Source organism: Argopecten irradians, chromosome 8 (genome assembly GCF_041381155.1).
Source record: "Argopecten irradians isolate NY chromosome 8, Ai_NY, whole genome shotgun sequence".
NCBI lineage: Eukaryota > Metazoa > Mollusca > Bivalvia > Pectinida > Pectinidae > Argopecten > Argopecten irradians.
The window spans coordinates 7,234,347-7,260,156 of record NC_091141.1 but is presented as its reverse complement, the minus strand read 5'-3'; the positions used below and the strand labels follow the sequence as shown (position 1 = coordinate 7,260,156).

At 35.8% G+C, this 25,810-nt stretch overlaps 2 protein-coding genes across 7 annotated transcripts in view; one reads left to right on the top strand and one right to left on the bottom strand.

Annotated features, from left to right (window-relative positions):
• Nucleotides 1-9,789: 9,789 nt before the first annotated feature.
• The window catches only part of LOC138329231 (soluble guanylate cyclase 88E-like), a 317,936-nt gene continuing 301,915 nt past the window's right edge, over nt 9,790-25,810 (bottom strand). For all 5 annotated transcript variants that reach the window (XM_069276061.1, XM_069276060.1, XM_069276059.1 and 2 more), the window contains 7 exons: nt 24,325-24,497; nt 22,456-22,585; nt 21,866-22,012; nt 19,679-19,825; nt 19,201-19,470; nt 18,735-18,824; nt 9,790-9,926 (listed from right to left, as the gene is read on the bottom strand). In XM_069276061.1, the coding sequence (XP_069132162.1) occupies nt 9,861-9,926; nt 18,735-18,824; nt 19,201-19,470; nt 19,679-19,825; nt 21,866-22,012; nt 22,456-22,585; nt 24,325-24,497 (1,023 nt within the window). In that variant the 3' untranslated portion in view covers nt 9,790-9,860. The remainder of the gene's footprint in view (nt 9,927-18,734; nt 18,825-19,200; nt 19,471-19,678; nt 19,826-21,865; nt 22,013-22,455; nt 22,586-24,324; nt 24,498-25,810) is intronic.
• Nucleotides 11,540-18,298, top strand: LOC138329232 (microfibril-associated glycoprotein 4-like). 2 transcript variants are annotated; one of them, XM_069276066.1, is made up of 4 exons: nt 11,540-12,029; nt 14,852-15,082; nt 15,815-15,927; nt 16,414-18,298. In XM_069276066.1, exons 2-4 carry the CDS (start codon nt 14,877-14,879, stop codon nt 17,259-17,261), a joined length of 1,167 nt encoding a protein of 388 aa, XP_069132167.1. In that variant the 5' UTR covers nt 11,540-12,029; nt 14,852-14,876; the 3' UTR covers nt 17,262-18,298. The 2 variants fall into 2 exon arrangements, with proteins under 2 accessions (XP_069132167.1, XP_069132166.1); XM_069276065.1 differs by having other exon boundaries at nt 11,546-12,029; nt 14,873-15,082.

Below are 25,810 nucleotides of genomic sequence, written 5' to 3'. Positions count from 1 at the left end.
GAAGTTGGTTTGTAGTTGAGTCACCAGCCCTAAATCCTGACAAAAGATATTAGTTATATTGGTCTATAGTTGTTTAGAGAGGAAGGATTGCCTTTTTAAAGACATGTGTGACATTGGCATATTTCCAGACAGTTAGAAAGATGGAAGAATTCATAGAAGTGTTAAAGGTAGTCTGCAGAGAATAACTAAGAATTTCTCCCATACTTCACAGGGGTATCCCGCGGTTGCTAGGGAAAAGATAACTCTATCTTACATAGGGGGGTGCGCCGCGCATTGTAGATGACGTCATCAATTTTGACGCGTAACGACGTTCCTGCGATAATGGCGCGATGAAAAAACCAAGTGGAATCTCATCATTTTTTCTACTTAGTATGAGAGAAAAAGAATCAAATATGGGTCTGTGCAGTGGACAGGGATATATCTCAACCCGAGTGAAAGATTTTGGCCGTCAACCCTCGGCAAGCCTCGGGTTGACCGGCCAAAAGCTTTCACTCGGGTTGAGATATCCCTGTCCACTTCACAGACCCATGTAAGATTCTATTAGTCAGCGGCTTCCTTAAGGAGTCTTGGATTAATAAGATCAGGAACAATCAAGATCGGATAGGACAGTTTTTATATCGACTCTCTCAATATGTAAATTAGTAAGCAAAGTTCGTTATTGGTAGACGAAGGGAGAATAGTATTCGAATCGTCAACTGAAGCGTTGAGTCAGAAGAAATCATCAAAAGCATTAGATTTCTCAGTATCATCAGTTATTATCAAAGTATCAGTTTCCAGAGGTGGTATGTTACTAGTTTTTTGAGGTGAATAACAATTTATTTAGCGTTTTCCACCAACTCTTTCAATGAGAACTATTTTCTAAAGTTCCACACAATTTCCGTGTATATATGGATTTAGCATTACGTATTACACCTACCAATACCGGACAAATTTTCAAACCTGTGTAAAGTAACCTGGTTACCATGGCAACAAAATTTCAAAAAGTAAAACAGCATGCATGTATGTCTGCACATGGTCCCAAACATTACTGCCAGAAGTTTAGAAGAAGTTGTTTGGACAAACCTGTGTTTAGTTACCTGGTTACCATGGCAATCAAAATTAATGAAAATCTGCATGCACATCTATACATGGCCCAAAACTATACTGCCTAGTTAAATTGAAAATGAGCCAGTAGTGTAAGAGGAAATATCCGGACAAAATAAACCTGTGTATATTGATCTGTTTACCATGACAACAAAAACAAAACAAATCGCACAAACAAAAAACTGCATGCACATCTACACATGGTCCCCAGCAATACTGCACAATGGTTCATTAAAATCGATCCAGTAGTTGAAGGAGTTTTCCGGACAATTCTTTTTCTTCGGACAGATAGGCTTGTTTTGTCGAAGATGATATTATATAATTCTGGTATTAATTCCAACAAAATAACAAACACGAAATCTAGAAAATGTAACTTTATATAAAAAATAACAATTTGGAACAAATGGTATGTTTAAATAATGCACATGAAGACAGGTAATTATTAATGTAATTCTACTACGATGGTTACCAGGAAGATTTCTGGGTTTGTCAGACCTCGTCAATATACATGTATCTATAAATACCCTTGTATAAACACACATGATCACATTGCCTATAATATGACTCATCAATTGCTGTAAATAATTTCTACATTCCGGAAGTAGACCTACACAGTTCAGACGGTTTATGTAAATTGCTGTGTGAAAGGCTGTTAATAGGACGTTAATAGGACGTTAATTAATCAAACAAACAAACAAACAAAGTGTGAATGGTGTTAGTTTCTGATATTGTTCTGTCCCATTTCTGGATATGCTTGGCGAAAATGTAACCCTGTTCTCCTAGCAATGATTATGAACTGTCATGCCATTATGACTTTGCTCCAACAATGGACGTGGTCTATCACATAATCATTACTTTCTCTCACTAAAATTCCAAGAACGTCACATCTTCCCTTGTTAATGATCATCATTAGTTGTAATCATGATATTTTTTCACCTGTTGTGGGTATTTCATAGGTCACTTTTTTATGTCTTCATTGTACATACTTACTTATAACCATTATTTTGTTTCTTGCTCTTGCCTATCTGGATATGTGATTTATTTCAACAAAATTTTATTTCAAATAAATTGAAATGGGATCAAACAACAGGCAGTGCCTTCTTTTCTTTTCTCACTTATGTGACTTAACATTGTCATCATTCCTCGCACAAAAGTATTTTGCTTATCTTCATCCTTCGTACCATATTGTTGTTTTTATCCTTCATCCTTCGTACCATATTGTTGTATTTATCCTTCCTCCTTCGTACCATATTGTTGTTTTTATCCTTCCTCCTTCATACCATATTGTTGTTTTTATCCTTCCTCCTTCGTACCATATTATTGTTTTTATCCTTCCTCCTTCGTACCATATTGTTGTTTTTATCCTTCCTCCTTCGTACCATATTGTTGTTTTTATCCTTCCTCCTTCGTACCATATTGTTGTTTTTATCCTTCCTCCTTCGTACCATATTGTTGTTTTTATCCTTCCTCCTTCGTACCATATTGTTGTTTTTATCCTTCCTCCTTCGTACCATATTGTTGTTTTTATCCTTCCTCCTTCGTACCATATTGTTGTTTTTATCCTTCCTCCTTCGTACCATATTGTTGTTTTTATCCTTCCTCCTTCGTACCATATTATTGTTTTTATCCTTCCTCCTTCGTACCATATTGTTGTTTTTATCCTTCCTCCTTCGTACCATATTGTTTGTTTTTATCCTTCCTCCTTCGTACCATATTGTTGTTTTTATCCTTCCTCCTTCGTACCATATTGTTGTTTTTATCCTTCCTCCTTCGTACCATATTTGTTGTACCATATTTTGTATCTTATCCTTCCTCCTTCGTACCATATTGTTGTTTTTATCCTTCCTCCTTCGTACCATATTGTTGTTTTTATCCTTCCTCCTTCGTACCATATTGTTGTTTTTATCCTTCCTCCTTCGTACCATATTGTTGTTTTTATCCTTCCTCCTTCGTACCATATTGTTGTTTTTATCCTTCCTCCTTCGTACCATATTGTTGTATTTATCCTTCCTCCTTCGTACCATATTGTTGTTTTTATCCTTCCTCCTTCGTACCATATTGTTGTTTTTATCCTTCCTCCTTCGTACCATATTGTTGTTTTTATCCTTCCTCCTTCGTACCATATTGTTGTTTTTATCCTTCCTCCTTCGTACCATATTGTTGTTTTTATCCTTCCTCCTTCGTACCATATTGTTGTTTTTATCCTTCATCCTTCGTACCATATTGTTGTTTTTATCCTTCCTCCTTCGTACCATATTGTTGTATTTATCCCTTCCTCCTTCGTACCATATTGTTGGATTTATCCTTCCTCCTTCGTACCATATTGTTGTATTTATCCTTCCTCCTTCGTACCATATTGTTGTTTTTATCCTTCCTCCTTCGTACCATATTGTTGTTTTTATCCTTCCTCCTTCGTACCATATTGTTGTATTTATCCTTCATCCTTCATACCATATTGTTGTTTTTATCCTTCCTCCTTCGTACCATATTGTTGTTTTTATCCTTCCTCCTTCGTACCATATTGTTGTTTTTATCCTTCATCCTTCCTTCGTACCATATTGTTGTTTTTATCCTTCCTCCTTCGTACCATATTGTTGTTTTATCCTTCCTCCTTCTACCATATTGTTGTTTTATCCTTCCTCCTTCGTACCATATTGTTGTTTTTATCCTTCCTCCTTCGTACCATATTGTTGTATTTATCCTTCCTCCTTCGTACCATATTGTTGTTTTTATCCTTCCTCCTTCGTACCATATTATTGTTTTTATCCTTCCTCCTTCGTACCATATTGTTGTTTTTATCCTTCCTCCTTCGTACCATATTGTTGTTTTTATCCTTCCTCCTTCGTACCATATTGTTGTTTTTATCCTTCCTCCTTCGTACCATATTGTTGTTTTTATCCTTCCTCCTTCGTACCATATTGTTGTTTTTATCCTTCCTCCTTCGTACCATATTGTTGTTTTTATCCTTCATCCTTCGTACCATATTGTTGTTTTTATCCTTCCTCCTTCGTACCATATTGTTGTTTTTATCCTTCCTCCTTCGTACCATATTGTTGTTTTTATCCTTCCTCCTTCGTACCATATTTTGTTTTTATCCTTCTCCTTCGTACCATATTGTTGTTTTTATCCTTCCTCCTTCGTACCATATTGTTGTTTTTATCCTTCCTCCTTCGTACCATATTGTTGTTTTTATCCTTCCTCCTTCATACCATATTGTTGTTTTTATCCTTCCTCCTTCGTACCATATTGTTGTTTTTATCCTTCCTCCTTCGTACCATATTGTTGTTTTTATCCTTCCTCCTTCGTACCATATTGTTGTTTTTATCCTTCCTCCTTCGTACCATATTGTTGTTTTTATCCTTCCTCCTTCGTACCATATTGTTGTTTTTATCCTTCCTCCTTCGTACCATATTGTTGTTTTTATCCTTCCTCCTTCGTACCATATTGTTGTTTTTATCCTTCCTCCTTCGTACCATATTGTTGTTTTTATCCTTCCTCCTTCGTACCATATTGTTGTTTTTATCCTTCCTCCTTCGTACCATATTGTTGTTTTTATCCTTCCTCCTTCGTACCATATTGTTGTTTTTATCCTTCCTCCTTCGTACCATATTGTTGTTTTTATCCTTCCTCCTTCGTACCATATTGTTGTTTTTATCCTTCCTCCTTCGTACCATATTGTTGTTTTTATCCTTCCTCCTTCGTACCATATTGTTGTTTTTATCCTTCCTCCTTCGTACCATATTGTTGTTTTTATCCTTCCTCCTTCGTACCATATTGTTGTTTTTATCCTTCCTCCTTCGTACCATATTGTTGTATTTTTCCTTCCTCCTTCGTACCATATTGTTGTTTTTATCCTTCCTCCTTCGTACCATATTATTGTTTTTATCCTTCCTCCTTCGTACCATATTGTTGTATTTATCCTTCCTCCTTCATACCATATTGTTGTATTTACCCTTCATCCTTCATACCATATTGTTGTTTTTATCCTTCCTCCTTCGTACCATATTGTTGTTTTTATCCTTCCTCCTTCGTACCATATTGTTGTTTTTATCCTTCATCCTTCGTACCATATTGTTGTTTTTATCCTTCCTCCTTCGTACCATATTGTTGTATTTTATCCTTCCTCCTTCGTACCATATTGTTGTTTTTATCCTTCCTCCTTCGTACCATATTGTTGTTTTTATCCTTCCTCCTTCGTACCATATTGTTGTTTTTATCCTTCCTCCTTCGTACCATATTGTTGTTTTTATCCTTCCTCCTTCGTACCATATTGTTGTATTTATCCTTCCTCCTTCGTACCATATTGTTGTTTTTATCCTTCCTCCTTCATACCATATTGTTGTTTTTATCCTTCCTCCTTCGTACCATATTGTTGTTTTTATCCTTCCTCCTTCGTACCATATTGTTGTTTTTATCCTTCCTCCTTCGTACCATATTGTTGTTTTTATCCTTCCTCCTTCGTACCATATTGTTGTTTTTATCCTTCCTCCTTCATCGTCCTTCATACCATATTGTTGTTTTTATCCTTCCTCCTTCGTACCATATTGTTGTTTTTATCCTTCCTCCTTCGTACCATATTGTTGTATTTATCCTTCCTCCTTCGTACCATATTGTTGTTTTTATCCTTCCTCCTTCGTACCATATTGTTGTATTTATCCTTCCTCCTTCGTACCATATTGTTGTTTTTATCCTTCATCCTTCGTACCATATTGTTGTTTTTATCCTTCCTCCTTCGTACCATATTGTTGTTTTTATCCTTCCTCCTTCGTACCATATTGTTGTTTTTATCCTTCATCCTTCGTACCATATTGTTGTTTTTATCCTTCATCCTTCGTACCATATTGTTGTTTTTATCCTTCCTCCTTCGTACCATATTGTTGTTTTTATCCTTCCTCCTTCGTACCATATTGTTGTTTTTATCCTTCCTCCTTCGTACCATATTGTTGTTTTTATCCTTCTCCTTCGTACCATATTGTTGTTTTTATCCTTCCTCCTTCGTACCATATTGTTGTTTTTATCCTTCCTCCTTCTACCATATTGTTGTTTTTATCCTTCCTCCTTCGTACCATATTGTTGTTTTTATCCTTCCTCCTTCGTACCATATTGTTGTTTTTATCCTTCCTCCTTCGTACCATATTGTTGTTTTTATCCTTCCTCCTTCGTACCATATTGTTGTTTTTATCCTTCCTCCTTCGTACCATATTGTTGTTTTTATCCTTCCTCCTTCGTACCATATTGTTGTTTTTATCCTTCCTCCTTCGTACCATATTGTTGTTTTTATCCTTCCTCCTCTTCGTACCATATTGTTGTTTTTATCCTTCCTCCTTCGTACCATATTGTTGTATTTATCCTTCCTCCTTCGTACCATATTGTTGTTTTTATCCTTCCTCCTTCGTACCATATTGTTGTTTTTATCCTTCCTCCTTCGTACCATATTGTTGTTTTTATCCTTCCTCCTTCGTACCATATTGTTGTTTTTTTATCCTTCCTCCTTCGTACCATATTGTTGTTTTTATCCTTCCTCCTTCGTACCATATTGTTGTTTTTATCCTTCCCTTCGTACCATATCGTACCATATTGTTGTTTTTATCCTTCCTCCTTCGTACCATATTGTTGTTTTTATCCTTCCTCCTTCGTACCATATTGTTGTTTTTATCCTTCCTCCTTCGTACCATATTGTTGTTTTTATCCTTCCTCCTTCGTACCATATTGTTGTTTTTATCCTTCCTCCTTCGTACCATATTGTTGTTTTTATCCTTCCTCCTTCGTACCATATTGTTGTTTTTATCCTTCCTCCTTCGTACCATATTGTTGTTTTTATCCTTCCTCCTTCGTACCATATTGTTGTTTTTATCCTTCCTCCTTCGTACCATATTGTTGTTTTTACCTTCCTTCCTCCTTCGTACCATATTGTTGTTTTTATCCTTTTCCTTCCTCCTTCGTACCATATTGTTGTTTTTATCCTTCCTCCTTCGTACCATATTGTTGTTTTTATCCTTCCTCCTTCGTACCATATTGTTGTTTTTATCCTTCCTCCTTCGTACCATATTGTTGTTTTTATCCTTCCTCCTTCGTACCATATTGTTGTTTTTATCCTTCCTCCTTCGTACCATATTGTTGTTTTTATCCTTCCTCCTTCGTACCATATTGTTGTTTTTATCCTTCCTCCTTCGTACCATATTGTTGTTTTTATCCTTCCTCCTTCGTACCATATTGTTGTTTTTATCCTTCCTCCTTCGTACCATATTGTTGTTTTTATCCTTCCTCCTTCGTACCATATTGTTGTTTTTATCCTTCCTCCTTCGTACCATATTGTTGTTTTTATCCTTCCTCCTTCGTACCATATTGTTGTTTTTATCCTTCCTCCTTCGTACCATATTGTTGTTTTTATCCTTCCTCCTTCGTACCATATTGTTGTTTTTATCCTTCCTCCTTCGTACCATATTGTTGTATTTATCCTTCCTCCTTCGTACCATTTGTTGTTTTTATCCTTCCTCCTTCGTACCATATTGTTGTTTTTATCCCTTCCTCCTTCGTACCATATTGTTGTTTTTATCCTTCCTCCTTCGTACCATATTGTTGTTTTTTTTCCTTCCTCCTTCGTACCATATTGTTGTTTTTATCCTTCCTCCTTCGTACCATATTGTTGTTTTTATCCTTCCTCCTTCGTACCATATTGTTGTTTTTATCCTTCCTCCTTCGTACCATATTGTTGTTTTTATCCTTCCTCCTTCGTACCATATTGTTGTTTTTATCCTTCCTCCTTCGTACCATATTGTTGTTTTTATCCTTCCTCCTTCGTACCATATTGTTGTTTTTATCCTTCCTCCTTCGTACCATATTGTTGTTTTTATCCTTCCTCCTTCGTACCATATTGTTGTTTTTATCCTTCCTCCTTCGTACCATATTGTTGTTTTTATCCTTCCTCCTTCGTACCATATTGTTGTTTTATCCTTCCTCCTTCGTACCATATTGTTGTTTTTATCCTTCCTCCTTCGTACCATATTGTTGTTTTTATCCTTCCTCCTTCGTACCATATTGTTGTTTTATCCTTCCTCCTTCGTACCATATTGTTGTTTTTATCCTTCCTCCTTCGTACCATATTGTTGTTTTTATCCTTCCTCCTTCGTACCATATTGTTGTTTTTATCCTTCCTCCTTCGTACCATATTGTTGTTTTTATCCTTCCTCCTTCGTACCATATTATTGTTTTTATCCTTCCTCCTTCGTACCATATTGTTGTTTTTATCCTTCCTCCTTCGTACCATATTGTTGTTTTTATCCTTCCTCCTTCGTACCATATTGTTGTTTTTATCCTTCCTCCTTCGTACCATATTATTGTTTTTATCCTTCCTCCTTCGTACCATATTATTGTTTTTATCCTTCCTCCTTCGTACCATATTGTTGTTTTTATCCTTCCTCCTTCGTACCATATTGTTGTTTTTATCCTTCCTCCTTCGTACCATATTGTTGTTTTTATCCTTCCTCCTTCGTACCATATTGTTGTTTTTATCCTTCCTCCTTCGTACCATATTATTGTTTTTATCCTTCCTCCTTCGTACCATATTGTTGTTTTTATCCTTCCTCCTTCGTACCATATTATTGTTTTTATCTTCCACCATATTTTTTCTTCCTCCTTCGTACCATATTATTGTTTTTATCCTTCCTCCTTCGTACCATATTGTTGTTTTTATCCTTCCTCCTTCGTACCATATTGTTGTTTTTTATCCTTCTCCTTCGTACCATTTGTTGTTTTTATCCTTCCTCCTTCGTACCATATTATTGTTTTTATCCTTCCTCCTTCGTACCATATTATTGTTTTTATCCTTCCTCCTTCGTACCATATTGTTGTTTTTATCCTTCCTCCTTCGTACCATATTGTTGTTTTTATCCTTCCTCCTTCGTACCATATTGTTGTTTTTATCCTTCCTCCTTCGTACCATATTGTTGTTTTTATCCTTCATCCTTCGTACCAGATTGTTGTTTTTATCCTTCCTCCTTCGTACCATATTATTGTTTTTATCCTTCATCCTTCATACCATATTGTTGTTTTTATCCTTCACCCTTCATACCATATTGTTGTTTTTATCCTTCCTCCTTCGTACCATATTGTTGTTTTTATCCTTCCTCCTTCGTACCATATTGTTGTTTTTATCCTTCCTCCTTCGTACCATATTATTGTTTTTATCCTTCCTCCTTCGTACCATATTGTTGTTTTTATCCTTCCTCCTTCGTACCATATTATTGTTTTTATCCTTCCTCCTTCGTACCATATTGTTGTTTTTATCCTTCCTCCTTCGTACCATATTGTTGTTTTTATCCTTCCTCCTTCGTACCATATTGTTGTATTTATCCTTCCTCCTTCGTACCATATTGTTGTTTTTATCCTTCATCCTTCGTACCATATTATTGTTTTTATCCTTCCTCCTTCGTACCATATTATTGTTTTTATCCTTCCTCCTTCGTACCAGATTGTTGTTTTTATCCTTCCTCCTTCGTACCATATTGTTGTATTTATCCTTCCTCCTTCGTACCATATTGTTGTTTTTATCCTTCATCCTTCGTACCATATTATTGTTTTTATCCTTCCTCCTTCGTACCATATTATTGTTTTTATCCTTCCTCCTTCGTACCAGATTGTTGTTTTTATCCTTCCTCCTTCGTACCAGATTGTTGTTTTTATCCTTCCTCCTTCGTACCATATTGTTGTATTTATCCTTCATCCTTCGTACCATATTGTTGTTTTTATCCTTCCTCCTTCGTACCATATTGTTGTTTTTATCCTTCCTCCTTCGTTTGTTTTGTTTCTCCGACTAACCAGTATGTCTCCATGTCGCCTTTACCCTGTAACATAAATTGGACAATTACAATTCGTTCATCACTTCCAACACCATATAGATCTATACTTGCATGTATATTAGAGAATGATTTACAGACAAAACATATGCACCCTCGATACACGAGGGGTTATCACTGACGTCAAATCAATTCCTGGACTATCTCATAGTAAAACTGGAGGCAGTTCCCGAGACAAAAACTGACCAATCACAGGCCTGCAGAGACTTCCGGTGAAGATAACAGACAGAGCGTCGCCCAGTTTCACAGCTACATGGTAAATCAACCACAGTGTACATCAAAAGATCAAATCACATGTGTTTTCTTTTTCCTTCAGTTTGATAGAATGTTAGTGGTAGTATTCCCTCGAGTAACGAGGATGAAGCAGATGGGGACTCAATTCTTTATTCAAACATTGCCTAATTGTATGTCACAAATAATGTAAAGTAGAAAGATAAGGTAATTATTTTTCATTGACAAGGTTTGCATTTCATCAACTACATCATTTTGTTCAGTTATATCTTTAATTAAATATAAAGCGGTAGCTTTTGCTGGGATGTAAAGTAAAAGGCCATGTAGAAGGTCATAGGTAATAAATCCACAGTAAGGATGCATGTTCATTTGGATGCACATGTTGATTTAGGCATTGCCTGTTGTTTGTTAGAATTTAGTATGCGCAAACAATGTAGAGCTTTTTAATCGGGGAAGTTTCAATTACCTTTTAAAGCATGTAATTATCAAAATAAATGCATGTCGTATTGCAAACGTTGATGACAATGCAAAATGCAAGTATTAAATTAAGAAAACTATTCTTTTAGAAAGTATCAGTGATTACATATTCAAATAATACCATATCATCATCAAAATGAATTATTTTTACATAAAATATTCCTTTTGAAGTACATGTAACTTGTTTCAGTGAATACTGAATTAAACCATTAAAATAAAAAGAACGATTTCATTTTACACATTATTGGAATCGGTGTCCCATAGATCAATCACTAATAGTATTGACCACATACGTTAGAAGCTCCAAATCATATCAGAAAGTAGCCACAAATATCTTATTTTATACAGAATTTAAGGTCAACGTTTTTAAGGTCATGACAGTGCTCGCCTCAAAGGTCACACTATGACGTCACAGAAATGCACTGCTTTCACGTGATGTATAAGTCTATTACAAGCATAACGTCTGAAGCTTTCCATCTCTTTCGTCTTTCCCAAACAACCTGGATATATTTAACTGCTACTGCAATGACATGATTTCACAATGTTTAGTTAGTTTGGCGTGGCTAGTTCTGTTGTGTTTTTTTCGCAAAGATTCGTCCAAAGTTTTATCAAAGAACACGACGTTATAATTATCGTAACATGAATGTTTCACCAAAATAATTTAATAATATGATATCAAACAAATGAAAGTGAAAATGAGATTTCCCGACACATGTAACCAAGCTTGATGATCAAATGGCCTTGTTTACCAAGTCTGTAATTGAAATACAAAAAAAATAGCAACAAGTTGACTGGGTATCTTATATCAACATTAGCAGCCTTTACGCTCTCATAACATAGCCCAGCAGGGAGGACCGAAAACCTCCAAACAGCTGACGATAAAGGAAAGTCGTGTAATTTATAGTGTGTGTGCGAGACAGTGTAGGAACTACAGAACACGTATATATCTAAAACACATGTTTATCTAATAAAATCATTAATTGACTCGGCAACATTGGTGGTGCATTGGTGGTCAAAACGGATATAGAATTTCACTGGAGACCTAAGAAAAATTCTTTGGGGTCCATTAAGGGGAAACTTTCAAAAATACGTCATGTATATTGCTTTTAAATGTTTTATCCTGCTACAGAAATGAACTGACATGTTACAGATCTGTACAAGTTCCCAATTTGTAATTCAGGAATACATCGTCGTGGCATTGTTAGCACTAACATGTTAAGGTTCTAAATGATGTAAAGTGCCCTATCTAGGACCTCCTATAGTGTAATAACAGACTTTGGTGTAATTTGTATCTGTGAACAATGTGTAAGCTAGGGACCATGTTATTGTGACAATGGACTGGGACCTACGGGACGTCTAAGTAACTAAACATTCCAAAATAAGGTGAGTGGATATCTAAATTAGCATCAAATTTAAATGACGCATCGAATGTTTTTTTGCTGCATGTTTTTCATCGATAGCAGTACTTAGTATTATACGGAGCAAAACTTTAAAACAATTGTTCTAAAACTAATTCATAAAGATGCAAAATTACGTAGCAATTCATCTAAAAGTGTAAAAGTGTAGACTACTTACTTAATTACGAAACTTCAAAATCGAAATTATTTTATAAATACGACCAATCACTGAAGACTTATTTAAACACCACGTAATTTGTAAAAGGTTAGAAACCGGCAAATTAATGCTAGATTTGATATTTTAATGTCCTATAAATAGAAAGGTCACTTAATTAAGGGTTGTCAAGAGAAAAACACCGTCCTAAAGTGTACGACCAGTTTAAGGTAACTGTCCTCCGTAGGTTATGAACTTGTAGCCCATAGGTGAAGGACTAGTGGTAATGTCCTTCGGCAACTTATTTATTCGGCCGACGCGGCCCCTGATTGTTTACATTATTATTTTTTAGAAACCGCATACGCTACAAAAACAACGTTTTGGTATAATTTGTTTAAGTTTGGCAAAATAGTACAACATTTCATGGTTATCAGGTTAATATTGATTTAAGAAAATAAACAAGAAAATTAAACTGTTTATGATCAACATTTGACGGTTATAAGGTTAATATTGATTTAAGAAAATAAACAAGAAAATTAAACTGTTTATGATCAACATTTGATGGTTTTGAGGCAAATATTGATTAAAGAAAATAAACAAGAAAATTAAACTGTTTATGATCAACATTTGACGGTTATAAGGTTAATATTGATTTAAGAAAATAAACAAGAAAATTAAACTGTTTATGATCAACATTTGATGGTTTTGAGGCAAATATTGATTAAAGAAAATAAACAAGAAAATTAAACTGTTTATGATCAACATTTGATGGTTATCAGATTAATATTTATTTAAGAAAATAAACAAGAAAATTAAACTGTTTATGATCAACATTTGATGGTTATCAGGTTAATATTGATTTAAGAAAAACAAATCACTCCATAGTGATGGATTATATAACAAGACACTATCTAGTGATGAATTTATAAGACAAGACACTACCACATGATGGCTTTATATAACAAGACACTACCTAGTGATGGATTTGTATAATTAGACACTACTTCGTGATGAATTTATATGACAAGACACTACCTCATTATGGATTTATGTAACAAGACACTACATCGAAATTGATTTATCTTATAAGACACTAGTTCGTGATGGGTTATATAACAAGACACTACCTAGTGATGGATTTCTATAATTAGACACTACTTCGTGATGAATTTATATGACAAGACACTACCACATGATGGTTTTATAGAACAAGACACTACTTCGTGGTGGATTTATATAACACTACCTCATGATGGATTTATATAACAAGACACTACCTCGTGATGGATTATGTAACAAGACACTACCTCATGATGGATTATATAACAAGACACTACCTCATGGTTGATTTATATAACAAGACACTACCTCGTGATGGATTATATAACAAGACACTACCTCATGGTTGATTTATATAACAAGACACTACCTCGTGATGGATTATATAACAAAACGCTATCTCGTGATGGATTTGTTTAACAAGACACTACCTCGTGATGGATTTATGTAACAAGACACTTCCTCGTGGTTGATTTGTATAACAAGACACTACCTCGTGATAAATTATATAACACGACACTGCCTCATGGTTGATTTATATAACAAGACATTACCTCATGGTTGATTTATATAACAAAACATTACCTCATGATGGATTTATATAACAAGACACTACCTCGTGGTTGATTTATATAACAAGACACTACCTCGTGGTTGATTTATATAACAAGACACTACCTCGTGGTTGATTTATATAACAAGACACTACCTCTTGATGGATTATATAACAAGACACTACCTCATGGTTGATTTATATAACAAGACATTACCTCATGATGGATTTATATAACAAGACAATACCTCATGTTGGATTTATATAACAAGACGCTACCTCATGATGGATTTGTATAACAAGACACTTCCTCGTGATGGATTCTATAACAAGACACTACCTCATGATGGATTATATAACAAGACACTTCCTCGTGATGGATTATATAACAAGACACTACCTTGTGATGAATTTATATAACAAGACACTTCCTCTTGATGGATTATATAACAAGACACTACTCTAGATGGATTTATATGACAAGGCGCCCAATTGTGATGGATATATATTACAAGACGCTACCTCATGATGGATTTGTATAACAAGACACTACCACATTATGGATTCTATAACAAGACACTACCTCATGATGAATTATATAACAAGACACTACTCTAGATGGATTTATATGACAAGCCACCCAATTGTCATGGATGTATATTACAAGAAGCTTTCTAATGAAGCTTTCTAATGATGGATTTGTATAACAATTAATACGCTACCTCAAAATGGATTTGTATAACAAGACACTACTTAGTGATGGATTTGTATAACAAGACACTACCTCATTATGAAGTTATGTAACAAGATAAATACATTTAATATCCAAACTATCAATTGTACTAATCGTTACGTTGCAATTTTTGTGTTTGTATTGACCACAATTTATTTTTACGCCAAACATTGGCTAGCACGTGAGCCATACTATTCATTAAGAAAGTGGGTGATCAGAGTTTACTACATTTTGTAGTTTCATTGAGGCGGAGCGAAATAAAAAAGTAAATATTTCACTCATATTTGTCTGTTAACCAATGTATTGCAGAAATGCCTAAAAATGTTTTAGTGCCATGGGGTCATTAGTGGTAGTTGTGCTGTGGACACTGTGTGGACTGGTGACGTCACAATACGATGGCAGTATCTGCACATCCATGGACTACCGAGCCCTCAGTAGAGAACTGCAGAATGAACACCAGTGTATGATCCTGGAAAAATTACAACGAGACTTTGAGGAAGACAAAAACTCGAGAGAGGGTCTCCTCCACGACCTTGTACGGTAACGTCTGTCAACATAACATATTTTTAGACTTTTTTCATTCAGTTTTAAATAAGAAATAAAAAAAAAAATCTTAAACGTCATCATACCAACAACTTTGAAATACAGATATCATCACCTTACGAACAACTAACATACAGATGACGTAATCAAACGGAAAACTTTCTTATATATTACGAATTAATACGAAACTACACTAAAATACAGATGTCGTCATCCTTTGAACAACTACATACATATCATGCAATCATACGATCAACTAACATACAGATGACGTCACATACCAACAACTAACATGCAAATGATGTCACATACTAACACCTAACATACAGATGACGTCATCATAAGATCAACTAACATACAGATGACGTCACATACCAACAACTAACATACAGATTACGTCACAGACAAACAACTAACATACAGATGAATTCATCATACGATCAACTAGGGACATTTCTGAACCTAGACTCAATTAACACAATGAAAATAGCCTTAGACTGCAGTTCACTCTTTCGTTAGTGTATCCTGATTAATTAAGATAAACTAACGATATTGAAGATGTAATTTAGGGCAAAATATAAAGTTTGAATCAAGGTTACATTGGAAAGAACAACAGAGAATAATCTTGTATTTGATGAATGCAAGGACTCTTGTCTTCCTTGTTATCTGAAGAACAGTGTGCATTCTCTACGATTCTGGATGTAAATATTGGGCCATTTTTATTTACAGGAGAATCGATAAGCTTAGCAAAAGAATTTCAAAACTCAAAAAAACGAAGGAAGAAGGCAGAGAGAAGCCACTAAAATTTTCGCCAGCACTAAAAGGTGTTCCGCTTATCAGAGGTAGGATTTAGTTTTCCATATCGATATAATATAATGTTAACATGTATTCTGTATTTGTATATTACAGAGCTATGTGCCCTTGCAGGTACGTATGTTTTCCAGCGTAAGGTCATACTTTTCAAGGATAACGAATGATGTTCATAAAATTGAATACCGTATCGGTTAGTTACACAGACCAAAACTTCCAGATTTTAACTAAATTCAAGGAAATTAAATTTTAACGGTTTTTAATTTTCGTGATCTGGACTTTTATCGCAAAAATCATTTAATTATTTCCCAATATTTTGAATATCAAATTGGCGAAAACATCATCCCCAGTTATACGGTAAACTAGTAACTGGATGTAACACCTTGAAATCGAAAGAGGAAGCCTCACAGATGAATTTAATGACAAGAACAATCCAACTGACACTAACATCAAATTCAATGCCATTGTCAATTTGTGTAGAAGTATTGATAATTTATAAAGGAAAACTTTATTTGCAGATTGCCATGAACTCCTGATGAATGGTATAACTGTAAGTGGGGTTTACTCGGTGAAGATGCCACTGGGTCGGATCGTCAATGTTTGGTGTGATATGGAAACGGACAATGGCGGCTGGACTGTCATCCAGCGACGTATGGACGGCAGCGTCAACTTCACACGGATTTGGAACGACTACACTTTCGGATTCGGAAACGCTAATTCTGAGTACTGGATAGGAAATGAAAACCTGTACCAGATGACAACACACTATAACTACACAATGAGGATCGACATGTTTGGTTGGGAAAATGATGAGGCGTACGCCGAGTATGGCATATTTTTCGTGTCTTCAGAACAGACTGGCTTTCAACTAAACATTGCAAATTACCGCGGGACAGCAGGTGATTCCCTTAACTACCATAATGACATGAAATTCACCACGATTGACAGAGACAATGATAAATGGTTCCTCAACTGTGCTGCGAAAGATGGCGCTGGTTGGTGGTACAGGAATTGCGGCTACTCCTCTCTCAATGGTCTGTATATTCCCGGCGGAAACAAAACGATTACGCCAGATGGAATCATCAAGGGAATTATATGGTTTCATTGGAAGTGGCTCTATAACTATTCTTTACGAAAAGTTGAAATCAAGATAAAACCAACACTCGCCCTCAAGATAGAACGGGAGCTTCTTGATAACCAAGAGGAGACGCAAACAGAGCCCCAAACACCACCTCCAGAAGTAGGAGTAGAAGAGCTTGAGGAGAATGACGAGGTTGTAGGGGAGGACGAGGAAGAGGAATATGAGGAAACTTTTGAGGATCCTTTGGATGATACCTTTGAGGACGATATCGGAACGGATGGGTAAACTGAAAACTGAATTCAGAAAGAGTCAAAAAAGACATAGCCATCTTTTTAACTGGAGGCGTCAGACAGCGTTTTGTGTCAGAATACATTCTAATTATCCAAGAAAAAACAAATTATTATTTTTCAATGACATATTTTAATTTGTGTCAACCCTTTCTGTGATAATTAAACAGGACTAATGCGTAGTTATACAAAACGCTATTTATACTTGGTTCAACCTATAGCTAAATAAGGAGACTCAATCGGGAATAAAAAAAGAATGATTACCATATAATAATTGCTAAATTAAGTGGCACGACTCATACTGATAAGATGATTTTGTTATCGGAATTCAGGGTCATATCTAGTGAGCGTATAACATGGGATTATCAGGCTGGGCTAAGGAACATGTGCCCGGACAGATTTTTAAAGCGATATGTAGAACAAGATATTAGGATATATGATACACGTGATGTAATATAGTAAGATTAGAAGCCTTGAATATAACACTCCACTCTTATTTTTTATTATCATTATTATTGGCATGCACAAAGCAGGCATAAAGGGCAAAACTCATACCATGTAATTGTAAAATTATATACTTGACTCATTGTAAACGTAACAATATGACCATACCTCACAGCTTATACTGTAGAGTGGTCAGAATGGAACCTGTGTAAGGGACATAACTCAAATAGCGATACTTTAGTACTTGTAAGTTAACATCTGAGTTCTGGGTAAAGGGAAATAACTCATAAACCGAGAGAAAAAGATATATAAATGGACTTAACTCAAACATAATTCGATAAGAGATCCAAATTTGGGCTAAATTTGGGGGACAAATTACGTGTAGGAAACCTATCAATGTAAGGACTGTATAAATGGTCATATATAATGTAAGTACCTGTAATAATGTTATCAATCAAGATTTTTGTTTGACATATAAATACAGTTATATTCGGATTTAAATGATTTTGTATTGTTTTATTATTTCTTTTTAATTTGTCTCCTATGTTGTGATCATTTATTCCAATGAAATAAAAAACCAAAGAAATGAAGGATTTGATTTTACTTCAATGTATTAAACTTCTGATAGAAGTATGAATGAGTAGAATAAATGTGTAACCATTAAAATGTTTGCAATACATAGATAAGCTTAAACCAATGCCATGCACTTACTTTGTCGTAATCCTGCCTAAGAGTATTATAATGTGATGGATCATCAAGTCCATCTTATTTTTGTAGTGATGTTCATTCCTATTACTGACAGCTTGTAATTTACATTCTGTATGTTAATTCATAAAAAAATGACATAAAGAAAAACGCATTTGAACGAATAACTTAATTGATGATTCAACTACTTAATTCTGTATTACAATTTGTCCAGGTAACACATTTATAATTATGATTTAAAACAATTTTCCCTAATTTCGGACATTATCTACAACAGTATCTTCGTTACTGACGATTAATTGATAGTATACGTGAGGCTCACCTTAACATTGATTGTTCCCCGCGAGACCATTATGAAACTGCTCCCTACCAAATGTTGATGACACTGTTCACTCAAGTGGATTTTATCCGGCTACAACATTAAATAAAAAGACTTTAGAATTCGACATTTCTTTCTGAAGTGATGAATTTATTATTTGTATAAACGACATTGACAATGATGGAAAAAAATCTCTGTGACAATTTAAAATAATCTTTCAGCTAGAACAATTATAATACATAAGTTACAATTTATAGACCAAATGATATCTGCTGTGACTAAGTATAACGTGCACGTGGTTAAAACTTAGGTGGCTTTAAAGCATATTTGCTAATATAATTTAAACGATATCAATTTCCCAGTAAAAACCTGAATGTTAATTATAATCGCGTGTGACAATAAACGGATTAAAAGAAGTATTTTCATCCTTTCCTATAGACAAATGTATCCCTGCTACTCCCTAACTTGCCTCGCTGTGGGATTGCATTCGTGCGGCGGTATTCACAGTGTCCCCGAAAAGACAGTATTGCGGCATCCGACGTCCGATCACTCCTCCCACCACGCCCCCCGTATGCATGCCTAGTCGGAACTGGAGATGTTTTCCGGTAGTAGGGTCGTGAAGTCGACTTGAGATTCGGAGTAAATCTAGAGCAAGTCCTGCAACTTGGTTGGCATGCTTGGGATTTCTGTCAGGGACACCGCCTGCCACCATATAAACAGCATCCCCCAATGTCTCGACCTGAAAAAATAAATACAAAAAATGTATGTTTGAATACTAAAATACCTGGGTAACTAAAAACTGCCTATATCTCATCGTCATTCAAATCACATTCCCATGAAGTTATAGATGATGTTCTTTACATTTGTTTAATCATTGTAATTACATATTCCTGTTTAAAGCAAATTCTTTACGGATTCTCTGAAACAATTAGAAGCAGCATAATTACCTTAAAACAACCATGTTTGTCAACTATGTCATCAAACACTGTGAAGATGTTGTTGATACATTGGACGATCTGCATAGGTGTTCCGCGGCAACATATCAGACTAAAATCAACTAGGTAACTAAATAAGATAGTCACCTCATCAAACGCCTGCAAACAATGAATAATAATTAATTTATCTTTAGTACATTGTAGTCTGGGCGGCCCATCAATACATATCTCTAAGTTTTACGTCATACCATATTTTACACGTTTCCATGTTTGTGTATCGACGAGGGTTTCCTTTTGAAGTTGCCTAGGTAATTGTTCATCATGGCTTTCTGCGTACTATTGCGTTGTTTCTTTATTACAAGAAGTTAGAAGTATTAAATCGTAAACCATGATAACCATACAAATTAAATTCTTGTAACTATTTGGCCTTTGTTATATACTATTGCTTTTTCTTTATCTGACAAGACAAGCAAGAAAGTACTAAACATCCCATAAACCACGCTAATCATGTACAATTAAATTCTTGTAATCATTGATCCTTTGGACCTCTTGGACCACTGTAATATTTACCTGTCACGTTTTGATAGGGTCGACACCCCACTTGGACCCCTGTAATATTGACCTGTCACGTATTGATAGGGTCAACACCCCACTTGGACCCCTGTAATATTTACGCGACACGTTTTGATAGGGTCGACACCCCTCTTGGACCCCTGTGATATTTACCTGTCACGTTTTGATAAGGTCGACCCCTCACTTGGACCCCTGTGATATTTACCTGTCACGTTTTGATAGGGTCGACACCCCACTTGGACCCCTGTAACATTTTACTTGTCACGTTTTGATAGAGTCGACACCCATCTTGGACCCCTGTTATATTTACCTGGCACGTTTTGATATGGTCGACACCCTTCTTGGACCCCTGTAATATTTACGTGACACGTTTTGATAGGGTCGACACCCATCTTGGACCCCTGTTATATTTACCTGGCACGTTTTGATAGGGTCGACACCCCTCTTGGACCCCTGTAATATTTACGTGACACGTTTTGATAGGGTCGAGACCCCTCTTGGACCACTGTAATATTTACCTGGCACGTTTTGATAAGGTCGACACCCCTCTTGGACCACTGTTATATTTACGTGACACGTTTTGATATGGTCGACACCCCTTTTGGACCACTGTAATATCCACGTGACATGTTTTGATAGGGTCGACAACCCTCTTGGATCCCTGTGATATTTACCTGGCACGTTTTGATAGGGTCGACACCCCACTTGGACCCCTGTAATATTTACGTGACATGTTTTGATAGAGTCGACACCCCTCTTGGACCACTGTAATATTTACGTGACACGTTTTGATAGGGTCGACACACCTCATGGACCCCTGTAATATTTACGTGACATGTTTTGATGGTGTCGACACCCCTCTTGGACCCCTGTAATATTTACGTGACACGTTTTGATAGGGTCGACACCCCACTCGGACCCCTGTAATATTTACCTGTCACGTTTTGATAGGGTCGACACCCCTCTTGGACCCCTGTAGTATTTACGTGACACGTTTTGATAGGGTCGGCAACCCCTCTTGGACCACTGTTATTTATGTACCTGACACGTTTTGATAGGGTCGACACCCCTCTTGGACCCCTGTAATATTTACCTGGCACGTTTTGATAGGGTCGACACCCCTCTTGGACCCCTGTAATAATTACCTGTCACGTTTTGATAGGGTCGACACCCCTCTTGGACCCCTGTAATATTTACGTGACACGTTTTGATAGGGTCGGCAACCCCTCTTGGACCACTGTTATTTATGTACCTGTCACGTTTTGATAGGGTCGACACCCCTCTTGGACCCCTGTAATATTTACGTGACACGTTTTGATAGGGTCGGCACCCCTCTTGGACCACTGTTATTTATGTACCTGGCACGTTTTGATAGGGTCGACACCCCTCTTGGACCACTGTTATTTATGTACCTGGCACGTTTTGATAGGGTCGACACCCCTCTTGGACCACTGTTATTTATGTACCTGGCACGTTTTGATAGGGTCGACACCCCTCTTGGACCACTGTTATTTATGTACCTGGCACGTTTTGATAGGGTCGACACCCCTCTTGGACCCCTGTAATATTTACCTGGCACGTTTTGATAGGGTCGACACCCCTCTTGGACTACTGTTATGTATGTACCTGGCACGTTTTGATAGGGTCGACACCCCTCTTTAGGTCCTTAGCGACTGTCTCTGGTATCATGTTGTACAAGAGCATGGTACTATTCTGCTGCCATTGGTCCAGTTCTCTCATCGTTTTGGAAATCTTCCCACTCTGTTTCACCTGCTGTAAAGTTCATGTAAATATTTGTATATTTCTATTTCAGAATATTTTATTGTTAGATGTTAAAACAATGAGTATTGAACAACATACATAATTCCTAAACGCCCTCTCACTATTCCTGTCATAAATACTGCATTAACTCTTTATTAATATATCTTCTTATTTACTTTAATTACTTCCTGTTACGATTGCTAGTAAATGAATACAACTATTGAGAAATGGTACCTCTTAAAAGAGCTGTCTTCATTCCATACTTACTGACAAACATCTTATTATTCTAGTATTCCTGTGAACAAAATTCAAATGAGGTCTTCATACTACTGAAACCCTCCATGATCTTGTATAGATTATTCGAAGTGAAGGAGATATTAACCCGAGCTAAGTCTTTGCCTAAATGTATGTGACCTTACCGTTAGATTGACCTTGATCATCTGAGGGGGACTCACCTGTTCTATACTGTCCTCGAGTACTGATGAATGCTGCCATCCCGTCATTACCATCTGCCGACTGTTGTCAAACAAGTTGAGGTCACTAATGTATAGACCCATCTTCTCTAAGTCAGTAAGGCCACTTATACTGGAAAAAAGAAAACACTGAATGTTAATATATTTTAATTGAAATTGGAAAAAAATGACAGAACAGATTCTCTAGATGGATGTGACTTTTGCCTAACATAATAGGTGTGACAAGTGGGGTGCTACATGAAGTTTTACATCATCCGACAAAATCTGTCATTTCACTCATTGTAAATGAATTATTGTATATATAGAGACAACAAATGACTTTTTATCATTGATGTATTTTAATATTAGACACATGAAGAAGATTTAATCTTGAAAAATGGAAAAGTGAAAGTTATACAAAAGAAATATAGTCAACTCATTATTTTATTAACGCTTTTTTTAAATCAAAACAATTCTATAATATAAAATTATCCATTGTTGAAAATGCAAGGATTATAGTCTTTGCTTTAAGTAGATCGAAAGTCGCAATATATTTGAAAATCATAATGAATTATTTTGGTACACGTACATGTTACACTGCCTTGAGCAAACAATAGTTGAAGAATGCAGTTGCCAAGGACAACAACATCCGAAAAGAGTCATATAACCTAGACTTGTAATATTAACTGAAAAGATTATTAATGTTTATGTTAAATTGATTCCGATGCCGTATTTAACAATAAAATGATCCTATACGCATTTAAATGGAACGGTTATATGAAGATTTACTTATTTGACCTAGATAAAAGATTTAACTTTGCCCGGTGACACTTAAATGTGCTACATGATTCCAAAGCAGGGGTTCCTCACACTGTATGTCAGTTCTGTTTGTCTGTAAATGCTATTCTGACCTATCAATTTATCTCAATTATATCCAAACACTAATGAAGTTTAAATCTCCACTGCAGATCAAATTACAGTGTATGTTATTACACCATCCGCTATTTATAGCAATAAGGGTAGCATAAAGTGCACTTGTAAATGGTTAGAAATTACCAAATGTATCTTTTCAACTTATTGTCGTATTCATTGTACTTGTAGCTCCCTACACCACATCCTCGATACTCCAGGGGTTCTGATGACCTACGATCTCTACACCCCTGGACTATCTCATAGTAAAACTGAAGGTAACAGAACAGAACAGGTAATTTAGTACTTTGACACATCAAAAGAGCCGTATAACGGTACACTGCGGTTGACTGTGTGGCTTTGAAGTAGAACGTCGCTCTCTCTATAATGTTCAAAGAATTTTTGCAGGCCTGTGATTTGTTCACATTTGTTCCCCTGAGCTGCTTTCAGTTTTAATATGAGATAGTCCAGAGGTGTAGAGATCGTATGTGATCGGAACTCCTTGAGTATCGAGGATGCCTATACCACAGCTTCATTTTTATAATACCTTTAACACTCTGCCTTCAAAACTAACGAATTTGAAGGTTTCGCTTTATTCTAAAATGCAAATATCTTGAATGATGACTGTATAATGAGGTCATTGTGAAAGACTTAATTAAAGTTATGGCTTTCAGCGCAAACATGCTAGTTTATAATACACCCAATATCAAATAAATCAATGTACTTGCACTTTCAAAGATTCGAAAAAAATTAACCTTTATTTTCACCGAAAATAAATTATTACTCAAGTAGGTTAATTTATCCCCATTATGATGTTGTATCTTGGTTGAGTCATATCCTATGTACCTGGAAATTACGAATTTATGGAGTTTACGATGAGCATAAATAGATGGGTATAATAATATTTTGAATGCTTTAGTAGAGGTGGTAAAATGGGACGGAGAAGAAAATAAAACAACTTACAGAGGAGTGCACAGAAACACCATCATATTCCAGTCCTCCATAAACTTAAGCTGCCCTCTCAGAAACACCTTGCTGGGCTGCGGTCTACTGCCATGTCCTATACTGACGTTAGACAGACGATGGACAGGATTTCGGTACTGGACCTCAAATGTCACTTTCTGTAACCGCTTGACCTAAATACAGAAGGGAGTGAAGATATATTTATATATAGGCAATGCCTGCTAGCTTATCCCATTGACTTTTTGTAAAAAAAACTGTTTGAAAAGTGAAATTGAATACAAAAACAAATATACCATTGCCTGAAACCTCCATACTTAATTCACGATATTATTACGTTGTGTATTACGCAGATTTATTTTGCATTATGTTAAATACAGCAATACAACGATCATACAACCTCGCCGGCTACGAAATACTATGGTATTCTAATTAACACTATACTATACACAATGTTCTCGGATAATGTCTTCTGAAATTTAAAAGCTGACAAATTAGTTCAAACGTAGAACATTTGTTGTAAGTGCTTATAATATCAAAAATGTATTGCATCAAACAAACTCCGGTTCTTTTTACTGTTGCCATTTTTATAGTTCTAAAGCAACCACAAAACAACAAAATTCTCTACAAACTGATTTCTTCTTATATGGTAGTTGTTTAATAAGATGCTTGATAAAAGCAAGGAATAACACATTCTGACTGAAATTGTATGACTTTATTAATGGGAAGTTTGAATGCAAAACAGCGAATGGACAAAAAATACAATTTAACCTCTTATCTCGAACGCATGTATTCCAAACAAACTTGTTAGTGTGGAGTAGTAGTACCGACCGAACATTTCACTCTATATGTAATTAAACCTATCTAGCTAGGTAAGTATGATCCGATTGATTTTCATTGTATTTGAAATCCAATGAGATTATGACTCTAATGATGACATTAATGGTTCTCGGACAATCCGTTAAATCTGTCACGTATTATTATGTTTGCTTCGTGCTGAGTAATATTGAAATGCGTGGAGAATGGCTCGACTACATCTTCCCGAAGAACTCGACATCGGGATATTGTGACGTCATACTCGCAATATCGACTTGACAGTGACGTCACAATAGGAATGTCGACTCGGGTGTGACGTCACAATATGGAATATTGACTCGGTGTTTCTAAAAATGGAAACATTGAGTTGATATGCTTTCTAAAAATGGAAACATCGAGTCGATATGCTAAATATCTCCCTCCACGTGACAATGTATCAGCCAATGAGAGTGGCGGAAAATCGTAGCATATCTAATATAGTGTGTTAATTAAGAGATACCATAACTCAGAAACACAAGGGAGGCACTCATGATATCCAACTTCATTAAATGTTTTATGGGATCACGTAGCTATATACAAATGCAACTCTGTGTTGGAGAAATAGCAATCAAGTGCTTTGTGTAAAATCAATATTGAGGGAAAATCGCTGAATATATATATTTACATTAAAATC

Coding starts and splice junctions, on each gene's coding strand:
- LOC138329232 (XM_069276066.1), top strand. CDS start 14,877: ATGGGGTCATTAGTGGTAGTTGTGCTGTGGACACTGTGTGGACTGGTG. Junction 15,083..15,814: donor CTCCTCCACGACCTTGTACG/GTAACGTCTGTC, acceptor TTTTATTTACAG/GAGAATCGATAAGCTTAGCA. Junction 15,928..16,413: donor AGGTGTTCCGCTTATCAGAG/GTAGGATTTAGT, acceptor CTTTATTTGCAG/ATTGCCATGAACTCCTGATG.